This window comes from Zootoca vivipara, chromosome 6, assembly GCF_965207765.1.
Source record: "Zootoca vivipara chromosome 6, rZooViv2.hap1.1, whole genome shotgun sequence".
Lineage (NCBI taxonomy): Eukaryota > Metazoa > Chordata > Lepidosauria > Squamata > Lacertidae > Zootoca > Zootoca vivipara.
The window spans coordinates 65,906,028-65,921,718 of NC_142589.1; the positions used below are offsets into that span (position 1 = coordinate 65,906,028).

A 15,691-nucleotide genomic window follows, 5' to 3' on the forward strand; every position below is an offset into this window, starting at 1 on the left:
GCAGGGTTTGATTCTGTGTTGGGTACTGGCACATGAGGCTAAAGCAGCAGAATTTAACCTCTGGCTAATCTGCCAATTCTGCTCTCTCAGCTTGATGCCTCTCCCCACTCGGCTGGCTGGAAGCAAAAGAGCACAGGGCTCCTGTACCTTTAATAGCTACAACTGCTAAAATCCCCTTATCTACACAATTCTTAAAGGTGCAGAAGCCCTGTCCTCTTTTCAACTTGGCCACACACAGACCCAGCCTTGATTCAGAGTTATTGCTTGTGCACATAGAGACTCTGATGTGCACATAGGGTTCCCATGAACTAGCTTTGGATTGGTCCGACTGTGGGAAACTAATTGTTGCCATGAAGGTAGTCTCTGATGTGACAATCTTCTTTCAGACAGAAGAGTGACGGCGATTATTTATTCAACGGGTTTCTGCAATGCCACCAGGCTATTTAGGGCATGTTCCTTTCCCAGCAAGGTCACTCTGTCCTGCTGACCCTGCCAAAGGCTGCTTTCCCAGTGCTGGCTCCTGGCCCACTGGTGGAAAGAGATGCCAGGTGGCCTCCGTCCATATCGCTACCGATTCCCGCACAAACCATGTTGTCTAGTAGCTGCAGAGCAACATGGCTCCCGAAAGCACTGCCCACCCTGTTCACCTTGGGCCTGTAGTCACCTGACTCAGCACTAAGAGCAGCAATAACGGCTCCTGGATCTGACTTTGATCCTGAAATCTGAGTTGTGCTCGGGGCTGAGTATTGCATGGAATATGGTCTGTGCAGTGTTACATTCAATAATGTCAACTCTCTTGAGCTCACGCTTAGAGTTGTCTGCCTCGCTTTAATGTTCTGCAACTTCTGCAATGCTCCAGAGACAGGACCGGCCCAAGACCTTTTGCCACCTGAGGCAAATCAGAAAATAGTGCACCCACCCTGGGAATTGTAGTTTGTTAAGGATGCTTCATGAGCAGCAGCAAGAGCTCTGAGCAGAGAATGGCACACCCAAGGCAGTGGCCAAGGGTGACAGACAGGAAGAGCAGTGTCTGGGGGCTCTGCACTCTGTCACTGCCCTGTGTTGGCCTCCATGGGGAACCCATGACCTGAGGCTACTGAAGACAGCCTGGGGGGCCGCCGGCCTCAGAGCCCTGCCCAGGTGGGCAGCAGCAAGTTCCTCATGGTGCTGTATCCACAGCCAAAGGAGGAGTGGCAAAGGTGCATGAGGGCACCCTTCTCCTTCCTGACCTGCCACCCCTCTCGTCTGTCCCCAGCCTGCTGCACTGCTTGAGGTGACTGCCTCAGAGAGCCAGCGTGGTGTAGTGGTTAAGAGTGGTGGACTCGTAATCTGGTGAACCGGGTTCGCTTCCCTGCTCCTCCACATGCAGCTGCTGGATGACCTTGGGCTAGTCACACTTCTCTGAAGTCTCTCAGCCTCACCCACCTCACAGAGTGTTTGTTGTGGGAGAGGAAGGGAAAGGAGAATGTTAGCCGCTTTGAGACTCCTTCGGGTAGTGATAAAGCGGGATATCAAATCCAAACTCTTCTTCTCAGCAACCAGGCAACCTGGATAACCAATAGAGTTGGGGAACCCAAAGTTTAGAGGCCATGTGTCTTGCATATCTGGCCTTGGGGACTCTCCTTAGGCCACACACCTCACCTTTCTCCTCAAGCAGTAGGGTAGGAAGGCAGGGGCGGGGGGCTGCAGGGCACCAGAGACACTGTCAAGGGTGCCCACGATGGTGGGGGGCATGCTCCAAGTGCCAGCAGGGGTTGCTCTGCCAGTGTCCTCAAGTGCTTCTGTCCTGCTGGAATGTGTCCTAGCACTGGAATAATGTCTCTTGCATGGCACGATGGTTGACGGAGATATGGGGGTCTTTAGAAATCTGCAGCTTTGGTGTGGCCTGCTATACAAAATGAGAGGAACACCCATTGCTGCACCCACTTTTACCTCTGGTGCTGCCCACTACTGTTGTGTGGCCCCCTGGAAGATTGTTCATGAGTGAACGTGGCCCTCAGGCTCAAAAAATTTCCCACTCCCTGCAGGAGAGACTTTGCAGGCACTATATAACTGCTCCAGGTTTGGAGGCCTAGCTGTGCCCATGTCATCTACCACTGACCTTTTAAATCAGGCACTCCCAAACTTTGGCCCTCCAGATGTTTTGGACTACAATTCCCATCTTCCCCGATCGCTGGTCTTGTTAGCTAGGGATCATGGGAGTTGTAGTCCAAAACATCTGGAGGGCCACAGTTTGGGGACGCCTGTTTTAAATTCTTGTTTGCCTGTGTTAGATTCAGACCTTGCAACCAGCCGCAATGCCCATCTGCTATATATTTTGGTAAGAGGTGTGTCTGTCTGTTTGTCCACCTCAGCTCTCTCTTCCCTATGGATCCTCGTTGATATATTGTCATCAAACTTGGCACAAGGGTTCCTGAGGTGGGGTCAGCAACCCTTGTTGACATTTGGAAGGCGGGTGCCATTTTGAATCAAGATGGCAGACCAAAACATCACTTAGGCATGACTTCAACCATTTTTTGGCATAGGTTTGTCCAAGAGTTCCTGAGGTAGGAACAGCCGCTTTATTGTACTTTGGATGCCAGGAGTCATTTTTGAATCAAGACCAAATCATGGCTTCGGCATGATTTCACCCACTTTTTGGCATGGTGGGCCAAAACTCACAAATCATACTACCCATTTAAAAATCAGATTTTTTTTGGTTTTCTTTAACTATCCCAGGTAGAGCCAAGCACTCCCCGCCAGTCTATAAAAACCTGAGACTTGCAACACAATGTTGCAACGTGAAGTGCTGCTTTTCAGGGTGACGGCCAGCCATATCTTCTTCCATAATACACCATTCTATTCTGTTCTCTCCCCCCCCCCCAGATTTTCCATTCCTCTCCCTTCAACAGCCAGCCAGCATTCTGTGACCACTGAACACACTTCCCCTTATTTATCTTACACCCCCACTTCAATATCCCTTGTTCATGAGCTTGGGCTACATAAGGATTCCTCCTTGAGGAACTGAATTCACTCTTAGCAATTTGTATAGGATTGCTAATTAAGGTAGGTTGGTGTTCAACAGGTTCAGATGCCATTGTGTTTCATAGTGGAGCTCACTCTGCAAATTCCGGTTTGTGCAGAGTTCTCCTTCCAAATGCTTTCTTCTGCCTCTTCTGGCATAGTTACTTTTTAACATCCCTGTCCACTTGAACAAAATGATTACACAACACGTCCAGCTTGAACCGCAGTTGAAGTGGCTGCTTACAAGGTAATGGGGGGGGAGGGCGGCACTGGAAGGAAGTCAAATGGCATTTGTACTATAGCCTCTTGCTGCCCAAACCATTTCCTTGCTCAGCACATTGTCCTCTTGGACATTGCTTGACATCTTGCAGACCCAGGTGGTTTGGAGTTGGCCCAAACCTTGGCTGTGGGCGGTAGGAGAGGCTGCTGGTTATGTTGATCATGCTGTCTGGAGCTGATGGAAGTTGGAGTCCAACTACACCTGGAGACTATTACTGGTTTGGTGAGTGGGAGCCATATGTTGAAAGTAGCTGCAGTTGAAAGCGGCTACTAATTTTCAATGTCCTGTGTTGCAGCGCCACCCTCGTAGTGTCCAGAAAAGGTACTGCAGCTCATCCGTTGAAACCAATGGAAACCTAGTAAAATGCTTTATTCTGAGACAAGCCTCTCATACGGTACACCCAGTTTGGTATAATCTAATTTCAGACAGCAGTCTCTCCCAGTACTATCTGTTGGTGGCAGGGATTAGGCCAGGGACCACGTGAAACAGATGCCCCACCACTGAGTTACAACCATTCCCTTTGTCTCCATGGGAATCAGTATGTGTCATGGGCCAGGAGTCAGCTTCACCTGCCGAACAGCAGCCTGAAAGGTGGGGGGAGAAGAAGGAGTGACTCCACCTGCAGCTGATCAGCCTTCAAGGATGTGGAGGAGAAGGCACTGATGAGAACCAGCTGGCCCCAGCCTTCTTTCCCTTCAGGCTGTTGTTCAGCAGGTGAAGCTGACTCCTGGCCCATGAATTACACCAGGCACCCCCCAAACTGCAGCCCCCCAAACTCCCATGATCCCTAACCAGTGGTCGGGGAAGATGGGAATTGTAGTCCAAAACATCTGGAGGGCCGAAGTTTGGGGATGCCTGAATGACACTATGGCTCTGTAGAACTATTCCTGCAGGCTTGATGGCGAAGTCTGAGAAACACGGGAACACTGCTTTGCCTTGGCAATATGGCCACATCACTCTCCATCCTCCCTTAAAGGCTGTGCCTGGGCAGGTGGCCTCGGGAGAATCCCAAGAGGCCTGGAAGGCTAGTTTGACCCCTGGGGCTGAGGTACCCCAATCCTTAACTAAATAAATGCAAAGGCATTTTTGCATTTCTAACTAGTAAGCCGTAGTTCATTTTGGGCCGTAGGCTTTGATGGTTGATCATTCGTGCTTCTCTCATGGCTGGATGATACAGGTAGATGGTTTGCTGGAGATGTAGAGGGAGGGTTCCAGTAGGATTGGAGAGCTTGATACTGAGGATCCTAAGGGAAAGCCATGCCTCCCTCTCCAGCCCCACACCCCTTTCCAGGGCCATTGGAGCCTATCTCTGACACTTCTAAGGCATTTACCATGTCACCCACTCTGGAGCTGTCAGATGCTGGGTGTAGACTTGCCTCTCTAGGGTACTAATGCACAGGGCAGAATAGCTCAAAAAAAGGGGATTTGAGTTATGTTTCGGAATAAAAACCAGAAAGTAAAACCACACAGTTGTTGGAATGGTGGAAGTTTAATGAGCAGTATTAGCACGAACAGATCCTCACTAAACATGAGTGCTTTATAACTCTATAAACTGGGGCAGCCCTCTTTTCTACAACATGTCCATTCCATCTCTGAATTTTTGAATAATCTTTGCCCTGGAGGAAACCAGTCCAATGTTCTTAACAGTGGTGTGTGAGCATGAAAGCTCAATGTGGTGGATTTTGGGAACAGGAAAAGGTCTTTTTTGGGGGGGGGCAGCCTTTGTCTATATTTCCATTCTATATTTCCATTCTATCCTTTGTCTATGTTTCCACTCCCTTGTGCTTAAGCAATTGTTCTGATGCAATGGGAGGCAGGGTAATTTCCTGCCAATTACTGGGATGGCAGCTATGCCATAATCAGGACTATATGGACTCTTGTGTTTTAAATACTGGAAATTTTGACTACTGGAAATCTTTCTGACCCTCCCTCCTACAATTGTAATAGTTTCTCAGATGTTGCCTGGACATTTTTAGGCCTGTCTTTGCACCAGCACTCAAAGGATGGAGGAAAGGGGAGAGGGAACGCCTAACAAAAATCACACAACCTGACAATCACCACCTAATTTTCGCAGAATGCCATCCTGTGACCTTCTAAAATATAGTAGCTGGTGTGTGTGTGTTTGTCACCCGAGGAAAGATGGTGAGACCCTTCTGTCATTTCTATAATGTGAGCATTGCTTCACAACCATGAGGACTTGAAACTTGAGTCCTTCCCTCTAAAGAAAGCTGATATTTTTTGAGAATGAGCTCAACATCAAATTCTACACAGACAACCCATATATGCCTGTGAACCAAGTAGTTTCTAAGATATAACAAGACTTTTTGCCATCTTAATGTTTTGAATTCCAAATTCATCTTCTTGAAGACCAGGTTGGTGATGACTTTGGTAATGCCATTACATTTCTTTCCTTTTTGAGAGGTTGGGGTAATTCTGTTCCTCAAACCACAGAAATTTCCTAAGTACCGGTATACAGGACATAATCACACTCTTGGTGGGGGATCAACCAGGATGGAGGATAAGCTGATCCCACATCTTGCCCCTAACATTTTGTGTGTGAAAAAGAATACTGGATCTGTTGGTGAAAAAACGACAACACCAAATCCCAAATCCCAAATAAACAAGTCATTTTCCCCAAAGAAGGAGGAAAGAACACATTGGATCCTTTAATAACCTTCAGGATCCTCTAGGGATAGCAAGTGTACAGTTAGGGAAGGGGGTCAGAGCACATGCTTTGCCTGTCAAAGGTCACAGGTTTAACCCTCAGCATCTCCAGATAGGGCCGAGAAAGATGCTCATCCAAAAACCCTGGACAGCTGCTGCCAATCAGTGTTGACAATACTGAGCTGGCTAGAACCAATAGTCTGTGGAAGGCAGCTTCCTAGGCTCTGTAAGCCTTTCAACAGACCCTCCCTTTCCTCTTCTTTCGCTCCCTTCAAGTCCCACAGAAGAAAATGGTCTCTTCAAGGTTCTGCCCTCATCTTTGTAAAACAGATGGCTGTGGAATCCCTCGTCTTCCTCTGTCAGTCCATGCCGAGAGATGTAAGACAGCCTTGCTGGGTCACCCCACACAAACACACACACAACTCCAGGCAAACTTCTTCTGATACTGGGAAGTCCTTCCATGTCCTATGTGGCTTCCGATGCCTCCATGAGGAGGGGTTAAGAGGTATCTTTCAGCTCTGGGCTTTGAGGTACTGCTGGGGGCACCTCTGTGGCTGGCGACTGCATTTCTTGAGACCTGTCTGGGATTAGGGAGGGGAGGTGGGGAGAGGGTCAAGCAAGGAGACAAGATCAGTGAAGGAGCAGACAGAGGAAAAAAAAGTGCATTTCAATGAAAGATGCAAGGAGGGAACAAGGTTCCATCTCGGCCTGCGCTGTTTCTATTCTGCTGCAATTTGGCTCCTGCTAAAACCTGTGTTATGCATCTCACCATCTACTACAGTGGAAATAGTTTTTTAATGATGTAATTAATCTCCGTGGAGAATAAGGCTGCAGCTTGAGGGTAAGGTTTAGGACACTAGGTTTAGGCTGCTGGAAGATTTAGGACAAATAAAAGAAAGTACTTCTTCATACTGTACATAGTCAAACTATGGAATTTGCTCTCCCAGGAGGCAATGATGATGTCAGGGATTGGACTCAAGAGGGTGAGAGAGCGAAGGAGGAATGGTGGAGATCACCCGCCCCCTTCTTCTGACACTGAGGGAGAAGAGGAATGCAGCTTTGATTTACAGCAGGAGTTTGAGGAGTCTGAGGGAAGTCCCAACTCAGAGATAGGCGAACAAAAAAGTTGGGCAGTGTTAGAAGAAGGGGGGGTTAGGACTAGGGCAGGGCAGCCAACTGTCACATTGTCACTGGAAAGTATTTCTGATCCCCCTTCTCCCAGAACATGACGTTCGTTAGGAGTACAGGAACGAAGGACTCAAAGGCATTTGACCACAAGTAGCCACTGTTGACAGGAAGGAGGGAGGAGGAGCCCAGTTTGGAGCAACGCCATGTTAAGGCTTGTTGTGTTATTTTGTCTCTCACTATTAGGATTGAATAAAACTCACTAAAAAGGATTCAGTTTGTCTTCTCTGCTCTTGCTGCAACCGGGGGAGGAATAGCTTTCCCGAAGCCTTGACAGATGACCACCAACTTGGATGGCTTTAAAATAGGATTAGACAAATTCATGAAGAAGGGGACTAGCATTAGCTACTACGCATGCTATTTACACCCTGCCTCCACAGTTGTTGGCCTCAATGCTTTTGAGTTACAGCTGCTGGAAACCAGGGGAGGGGAGAGGGCTCTTGTGCTCATGTTCTGCTTGCTGGTTTCCTTCAGGCATCTGGTTGGACCCTGTGAGATTAGGAAGCTGGACTTGATAAGCCACTGGCCTGATCCAGCAGGCTATTTTCATGTCCTTGCACAAGCCGTTTGGTTTGCATGCAAGAAGTCGCAGGTTCGGCGATTTCATTACTGAGTAGGTTTTGGGTGTACTAGGGTCGTTCAAACCAACAAGTCCAGTATAACAGAGGAAGAATGTGAGGAGCAGATCCATTAGCCAAAGATACCACTGGCATGGGAAGCATAAGAGAATAAGGCCACTATCTACCTGAGTTTAGAGACATTTCCGCCAGTTTCATTGGCAAGTCAGTGGGACTGACGCCAGACGGTGAGCCCAGAATGTCCGGCAACGCGTTCCTTCGACCAGTGCGCCCAGATGATGCAAAATCTAACACAGGCTCCACCTCAGTCATACTTCCCCTGAAACAAGACACAGGAAGTTCCAAGTTAGGCAAGGGCCCCTATTGGCATGCCTTTATGACAGGCATCCCCAAACTGCGGCCCTCCAGATGTTTTGGCCTACAACTCCCATGATCCCTAGCTAATAGGAACAGTGGTCAGGGATGATGGGAATTGTAGGCCAAAACATCTGGAGGGCCGAAGTTTGGGCGATGCCTGCTTGATGGGATAGAAGAAAAAGCTTAAGTGAGCTAGATCCCCCGCCATGCAGATCTAAACGGCACCACCAGCATTTCCTTGCTCTGGTGATCTGCTCCTGTTAATGGGGAAACTAATCCCTTTGTCTATCTGGAAGGTAAATGGTGTTTCAGTGCACTCTGGTTTCCGTCCATTGCACCAGAAATGGTTTAGTCATGCTGGCCACATGACCCGGAAAGCTGTCTGTGGACAAACGCCAGGTCCCTCAGCCTGAAAGCGAGATGAGTGACACAACCCCATAGTCTCCTTTGACTGGACTTAACTCTCCAGGGGTCCTTTATCTCCTAGCTTGCTGGGGCAGCAGAGCTGCAGTGCTAACTTCCCGGGATGTGGGTTGCAATTGCTTACCACAGGGGAACCTTTCGGCCCTGCAGATGTTCCTGAGCTGCACGTCCCATCAGGCCCAGCCAGCATGGCCAATGGCCAGGGATGATGGGAGTTGCAGTTCGGCAACATCTGGATGGCCAAAGGTTCCCCACACTTTTGCTACAGCATCCCTAATAGTTGGGCCTTTACTATCTGCATAAAACCCTTCAACAAAGAGCTGTTGCAGAATGCAGCAGATTGTTGACTAAGGCACACCATTGATACCGTGTTACACCTCTGCTGAAGGAGCTGATCTGGCTGCCAAGATGCTAGCAGGCACAGTTCAAGGTTTTGCTTTTAGCATTTAAAGTCCTTTCCTGCTATATCCCTTCCCAGCAGCTGCACTCCTCAAATGAAGCACTGCTGAGAGTAACAAATGCCCCAGAGGTGTGCTTAGCCTGCACGAGAAACTGGGCTTTTAGTGTTGTAGCTCCAGTTCTCTGGAATAAATTGCCAGCTGAAATCAAACAGGTGCCTAGTGTGATGACGTTCAGGCGCAGACTGAAAACAGTTTTCTTTAGGGAATTTTCCCCTGAGGTGTAACCCAGTCATTTATGGAAGATCAATTCGATATATGATATAACTGTTTTGAGAGTCTGTGTGGGTGGTTCAGAGTTCGTTGAATTTATTTTATTGTTCTTAGAGCTTTTAGGTTATATTCAATCAAGTCCTATGCAGAAGATAAAATGGTTTCTAAGCCATTCACAACTCTGATCCATAATTAAAATACACAACAACACTGAAACATCTTTAATAAACAAAATATATGATAAAGCAAAAAGTTAAAAAGCATAACGATTGAAAAAAATTAAGAAACAGTTAAAACAATAAAAACACAAGTTCAGTCCAGTTCAGGGGGCTGCTTGCCCAGAGGTGTGTCTTGAGGAGCCGGCAGAATGCCAACACTGATGGCGCAGCTCGTATTTTGGCAGGGAGGGCATTCCACAAAACTGGAGCCACCAGGGAAAAGCTCACCCCTGTGTTACCACAGTCAGCAGGCCACTGGAGCCAACTCCGGGGGGTCGTGGGTGCTTTGGTACCCACGATAATATATTTGTGGGTATTGGGCACCCTCCTCCCAAAGTTAATGGGCAAAGTTGAAGCCCTTCATTGAACCACAATCTTTGGCATGAGATGGCACATATGCATCAGGTCATGGCAAAACTAAGCACGTTCCATTAGCTCAGAGGTTTTCAACCTTTCTGAGCCCATGGCTCCCTTGACCAACTACAGTGGTATCTTGGTTCTCTAACTTAATCCATTCCAGAAGTCTGTCCGACTCCCGAAACTGTTTGAAAACCAAGGAGCGGCTTCCAACTGGCTGCAGGAGCTTCCTACACTCAACTGGAAGTTGCGGAAGCCGTGTCGGATGTTCGGCTTCCGAAAAATGTTTGCAAACTAGAACACTCACTTCCGGGTTTGCGGCTTTCAGGAGCCGATTTGCTCAGGAGCCAAGTCGTTCGACTACCAAGGTACCACTGTACATTCTTTCTGTGGCACCCCTGTGGGGCCCAGTTATGTCACCCTTTGCTTGCAGAGCTGGCAGCCCCTCACCCCTTTTCAAACACTCTCTCTTGTGGAGTATTCTCTCAGCCTCCTCTCTTCTCCACTATCCTTGGGAGTCCTCTGGGCAGCCACTGTTGCCGCCCCCTGATCTCTGAGCTCCCCCACTTGCCCCCAAAAGAGGTGCTTCCCAGAGGCAATGTTCACCTGTGGGCTTATAGCTAGGGCTGCTGCAATAAATAGCTGTGCAAGACTTTGGGAAGCAGAGGCGCAAGAGGGCACCAGAGGAGGGAAGGAAAGAAAGAGGGATGGAGGCCAGTGTTGCCCGCGGCACCCCTAACCGCTGTTGAAATTTGCACCTCAAACACAAGACTTTCTAATGGAGGAGATAATTCTCAGCCAAACATGAGAACTGTCAAAATATTGACTAATCAAGGCGGCAAAAGTTCCACTGGAGGCCATGTTGCATATGCTCCCACTGATCTTGTTTGCAAAGGATGGCTCCTATTATTCTTAATCTTACTAGATTTAATTTTTCTCTATTTTGCCTTTTCTGGGGTTTTTTTTGGAGGGGGTTGGGAATGCCACACACACACACACACACACACACACACACACGAGAGAGAGAGAGAGAGAGAGGGAGAATTCTTCATGTTTCAGCCCCACTGCCTCAAATTTCTAAAGGAATAAACTATGATTTTATAATTTTAACCAATTTTATCTTTACTGTATTGTTGAGTTTGATGGACACCACTTAAGAGACCATTGTGATTACGTTGCACATGCATTGCCTAAATAAATACATAAATAGGCATGGGGCAACCTGTGTTCCTCCACATGTTGTTGGACTCTAACTCCCATTAGCCCCAGCCAGCATGGACAGTGGTCAGGGATGATGGGAGTTGGAGTCCAACACCATCTGGAAAACCGCAGGTTCCCCACCCCTGCTATAAACAGAAAGCAAGGCCTGGGGCAGGAGCAAGTAAGCTGTTCCCCTCCCCCTGCTGACATGGGAGAAGGAGTAACTGTTTTTCTCTCCCCCTGAACCCCCCTGCAGGTAGGAGGGTTCGATCCTGCTGGTGCTGCTTTGCAAATGCCTTCCCTTTGGAGAAGGTGCTTGTGAAGGAGTAAAGGCTAAAAAAGGGCAAATGACCCCTGGATGGTTACGTGCAGTCAAAGGTGTCTATGGGGTTGCGGTGCTCATCTCATTTTCAGGCCGAGGGAGCCGGCGTTCGTCCACAGAAGCTAGAAACCACTTCTGGTGCAACGGGACACAGTGATGAGTGCCAGAGCGCAAGGAAGCGCTGTTTACCTATTTATCTACTTGCACTTTTTGGCGTGCTTTCGAACTGCTAGGTTGGCAGAATCTGGGACCGAGCAATGGGAGCTCACCCTGCCATGGGGATTCGAACTACCAAGTGTCTGATCGGTAAGCCCAAGCGACTCAGTGGTTTAGACCACAGCGCCACCCGCATCCCTACCTTGTGAAGGAGTTTCCTGTAGACAGGTGGATTTTAATCCTTCTGGGGTTTGCTTCCTTCCAGGCTCTGCCTGTGAGGAACATTCTGAAGAAGCAGCACCCTGGAAACAGCAGGATTGCAACCTATCCATACCAGTGGGTGAGGGGAGGATTAAATCCTGCTGGGGTTTGCTGCTTCTCTGGAGCTACATGTCTTTCCTTCCTCTCTGACAACACCAGATCTCTCCTGGTAGTGCAACCTTACTCTGGGTGATCATTATTTGGCCTGATTTGGTTTGCATTTTCACCAAATTTGGTGCACAGCCCTCATTTATAGCCTACTTTTCTTCCAGGCAGCTCAAGGTGGCATGCATGTCTCTCCCCCTCCCCACCCTCCCCACAGCAACTGTGTTAGGTTGGGCTGAATAGCAGTGACTGGTCCAAAGTTGCCCAGTGAGCTTCATTGTAGAATGTGAATTTGAACCCTGGTCTTCCAGGTTCTAGCCAAGCGCTCCAACCACTACACCCTACTGACCCTTACATTTGCCAGTAGCAATACAATTACCAATGTAGCGCTTTCCTTTTACCCTCCCTCTCCCCATAACTGCATGTCCAGGCAGCAAATGTTGCTGCATTGTTTTAACCTACAACTGTAATCAGAACGAGTAGAAACATATCCAAATATTCTACATACCAGCTTTCCCCCTCCTGATGCTCCCCCGCTGCAATGGTTTAGACAACCCCCATCAGCCCAAACCAGCATGGCTTGTGTAGCCAAAACAGCACCACCCACACCCACAAAATTACATATCAACAGGCTTGGGGAAAACCCAAGGTTTTCAGAAGGACAAAAAAACAAAAAAAACAAACCTTAGAGAAAATAAATCAAAGAGGAGAAACCTCCCACCACCCCACAAAAATGGGGTCACCAAATGCTAGCTGAATGCTCAATCCCCCCCTCTCTCACACACACACATGAGGCTGCTTCCCCTGCTTGCTTTACTTGCCAATCCTACCTACCTGTCAACTCCTTTGCCAACCGCACCTGTCCACCCCCTCTTTCCTTTGCACCTAACCAAATCACTCTCCACCTGCACCGCTTCCCCGCATGCCTGCCTGCCATTATGCTGCAGTTGGCTTGGCCACCTTTTGGCAGACACACAAACTGCAGCGTGATGACAGCCTTACTTTTTTATCTATATACGAAGATATGTATGTGTGTACTGCCCACACAAACATTTACGTGGATATGTGTGCTACAAGAGAGCACCTATTTTCCACTGTTGAAACAATGGACACACACAAACACCAGAGATGGTATGCGATTTATACACCTCAGAAACATACTGAGGAACAACATTTTTGGATGTAGCTCACCATCCTGAATTCGAAAAGCCAATGTGTAATGAAGGAGAAGCTAGAAATCTTATCTGCGCTCCAAAGTAGAGCAGTCATAAATTCAGAGGTGGCTTGTTTAATTGGCTCTCTCGGTTTAACGAGGATTAGTAGCAGGGGAGGAGAAGCATTCTTTTTCACGGCATGCAGTACAGGGATGCTGCTAGGCCAGGAGTTGCTATCCTTTTAGGACCCATGGGCATATATGCAAAGCAGACAAACTATAGTCAACATGTGAGCTGTGGTTCAGTGGTAGAGCATCTGCTTTGCATGCAGAAGGTAACAGGTTCGAGTCGCTGTTAGTTGCTGTAGACAGTGCTGAGCTAGATGGACCAGTGGTCCGACTCAGTGTAAGGCACATTCCTATGTTCCTATCTTCTGTGCACCACACCCCCAACCAAACACACATCGCTCCTACTCCCTATTCTATTGGCTACTAATTTCACTGGGGAGAGGTGGCCCTGTGGGCACCACGAAAGGCCTCTCTGGGTGTATGGGTGCCCACAGAAACCATATTGGCTCCCCCCTGTGCTAATTCCCATTGTTGAAACTAGGGTTTGCTCTGGAAAATTTCAGGCTGAAAAGCTGGAGAGAGAGAGAGAGAGAGAGAGAGAGAGAGAGAGAGAGAGAGAGAGAGAGAGAGAGAGAGAGAGAGAGAATAAAGTTTGGGTCACATGAGCCTAAATGAGGTACTGAGAAAGACCGTGTGTGTGAAATAGGATTAAAATGATGCTATTGCTTAGGGCAGTTGCCTGTTCAGGAACATAGGAAACTGCCGTGTACAGAGTCAGACCATTGCTTAGCATTGCCTCCACTGACTGGAAGTGGTTCTCCAGGATTTCAGGTGGGGTTCCAGCCCTACCTGGAATTGCCAGTGACTGCACCTGGGACCGAATGCAAAGCAGCTGTTCTTCCACCGGACACTGGTCTTTTCCATTTATATGAATGCTGGAAAACAGCAGGGACTTTGTGTCAAAATTATGCCACCCAATTCCATCTTCAGCTCTGATACCACAATCCCCTCTCTTTGCTCACCTCAACTTTCCAGTCTGATATTGCAAGGAAGCACCTAATCACAGGAGACCTCCAGAAGCCAGTTTCTGAGGCTCCGCGCAATCAAAGCACCTGGGAAGACATGTTTCTCTACCAAATACATATGTAGGGAAGCCTCTCCTATTGCTTCACAGACACACCCCAAACTCACCAAGCCGATGTCGCAATCCACAACCACTGTGACTCCACTATGTGACTTGTGCAAATAGATGACAACTATAGTAAAGAGCCATCTGCCCGTGTGCTTGGCGAGGTTTCAGCTGGGCTCCTCCTTTTGTCACCACTACCACAATGAGAACGTCAGTCATTCCACTTGGAGTATTTGTCACACACAAAAACCCTGCTAATGCACACATGGCTTCAAAGATGGAAATGACAAGTGAACAATATTTTGGTTTTTAGAAAGTTTATTTTCTTTGCATTTCACACCCATAGTTGGCCATGGAAGCCAATTCTCTCTTTCTCTCTCCCCCCTCTCTTTCTATCCCCCCCCCCACACATATTCTTCTTCTTCTTTAACTCCCAAGGAACATTCACTAGCTATCTGGATGGATAAATAATGCACTGATCCATATATACATCCAGAATAGTAGAACCCATCATAAGCCACCTGTAACACCTCCCCCCATTCCCTCCCAGATCCCTCCCTTTCCCCCTTTTCCTCCACAAACCATCCAGCCTCCTCCACATCAAGGGCACAAAGCAGCCAGGCACACTTACCAGATGGACTGCTAAGAAATGGAGAGCCGGTTCTGCCGCTGTGGTGCTCTCCGGTGAGATTGGGGTGAGAATAGAATCTGCCTGTGGAAAGGGGTTTCACTGTGCCCAGACAGTCTCCATGGCCAACAAAAGCATCTCTCCGTGTCTCTCTCTCTCTCTCCTTGGCTGAACCGCTCTCAGGATGCTCTGGGTATCAGCAGACTGCTAGCTGCCTGATTTGCCTGCCGGATCTACCAACCACTTTGAAGGGGGAGACCTGGATACATTTCAGCTTTCCCCCCTGGCTAACCAGGCCTAGCAGTGGTCCATTTCCTTTCTCTTCTGCACTGTTTAGGAGCAGGGAAAGCAGGGAAAGCAGGGCTTCTGCTTCTCCCACACACCCTGTATAAATCCCCCCTCTCTGTTCCCCCCCTTCTGCCTTCCTCCTGCTTTCCTGCCTCCCAGCTGGCACAACACTTGGTGCCTGCCTTTCTACACATGGCTATTTTGGAGCTGCCAGGGATGTGGATTAGCTTGTCTCTGGCAGTTTTTTTTAACCCAATGGCAGCAGCCATACCTCTTTTCCAAGGCTTTTGACAGGCTATGATGGTGTTTGTGGTTGGTTGTTAGCGATGATTTGTTGCCCCTGAAGCTTTCATTACTGCCTTTATTGCTGGGGGAGGGCTGCTGCGTCTGTAGATTTTTGTTCAAATAATGGTGGTAGTAGTACTAGTAACAACAACAACAACAACAACAACAACAACAACAACAACAACAACAACAACAAATTTGATGACCTGTTGCTCAGGGATTGAAGTAGAAAACCACAGAATCATAGATTTGTAGAGTTGGAAAGTACCCCAAGGGTCATTTAGTCCAATGCCCTGCAATGCATTGAAGGATGACGATATATTATCAAATTCTTCTTCTTCTTCTTCTTCTTCTTCTTC

The 15,691-nt window shown here is 48.2% G+C and overlaps 1 protein-coding gene across 1 annotated transcript; it reads right to left on the reverse strand.

The window, feature by feature from the left end:
- Positions 1-5,929: 5,929 nt before the first annotated feature.
- On the reverse strand, positions 5,930-15,149 carry LOC148685381 (cAMP-dependent protein kinase inhibitor beta-like). Its single transcript, XM_088672490.1, has 3 exons — positions 14,763-15,149; positions 7,878-8,029; positions 5,930-6,528 (listed from the first exon to the last, which is right to left on the reverse strand). The coding sequence occupies exons 2-3, from the start codon at positions 8,020-8,022 to the stop codon at positions 6,446-6,448; spliced, it is 228 nt and encodes a 75-aa protein (XP_088528616.1). The 5' UTR covers positions 8,023-8,029; positions 14,763-15,149; the 3' UTR covers positions 5,930-6,445.
- Positions 15,150-15,691: the final 542 nt, after the last annotated feature.

Coding starts and splice junctions, on each gene's coding strand:
- LOC148685381 (XM_088672490.1), bottom strand. CDS start 8,022: ATGACTGAGGTGGAGCCTGTGTTAGATTTTGCATCATCTGGGCGCACT. Junction 6,529..7,877: donor GGAAATGTCTCTAAACTCAG/GTAGATAGTGGC, acceptor CCCTAATCCCAG/ACAGGTCTCAAGAAATGCAG.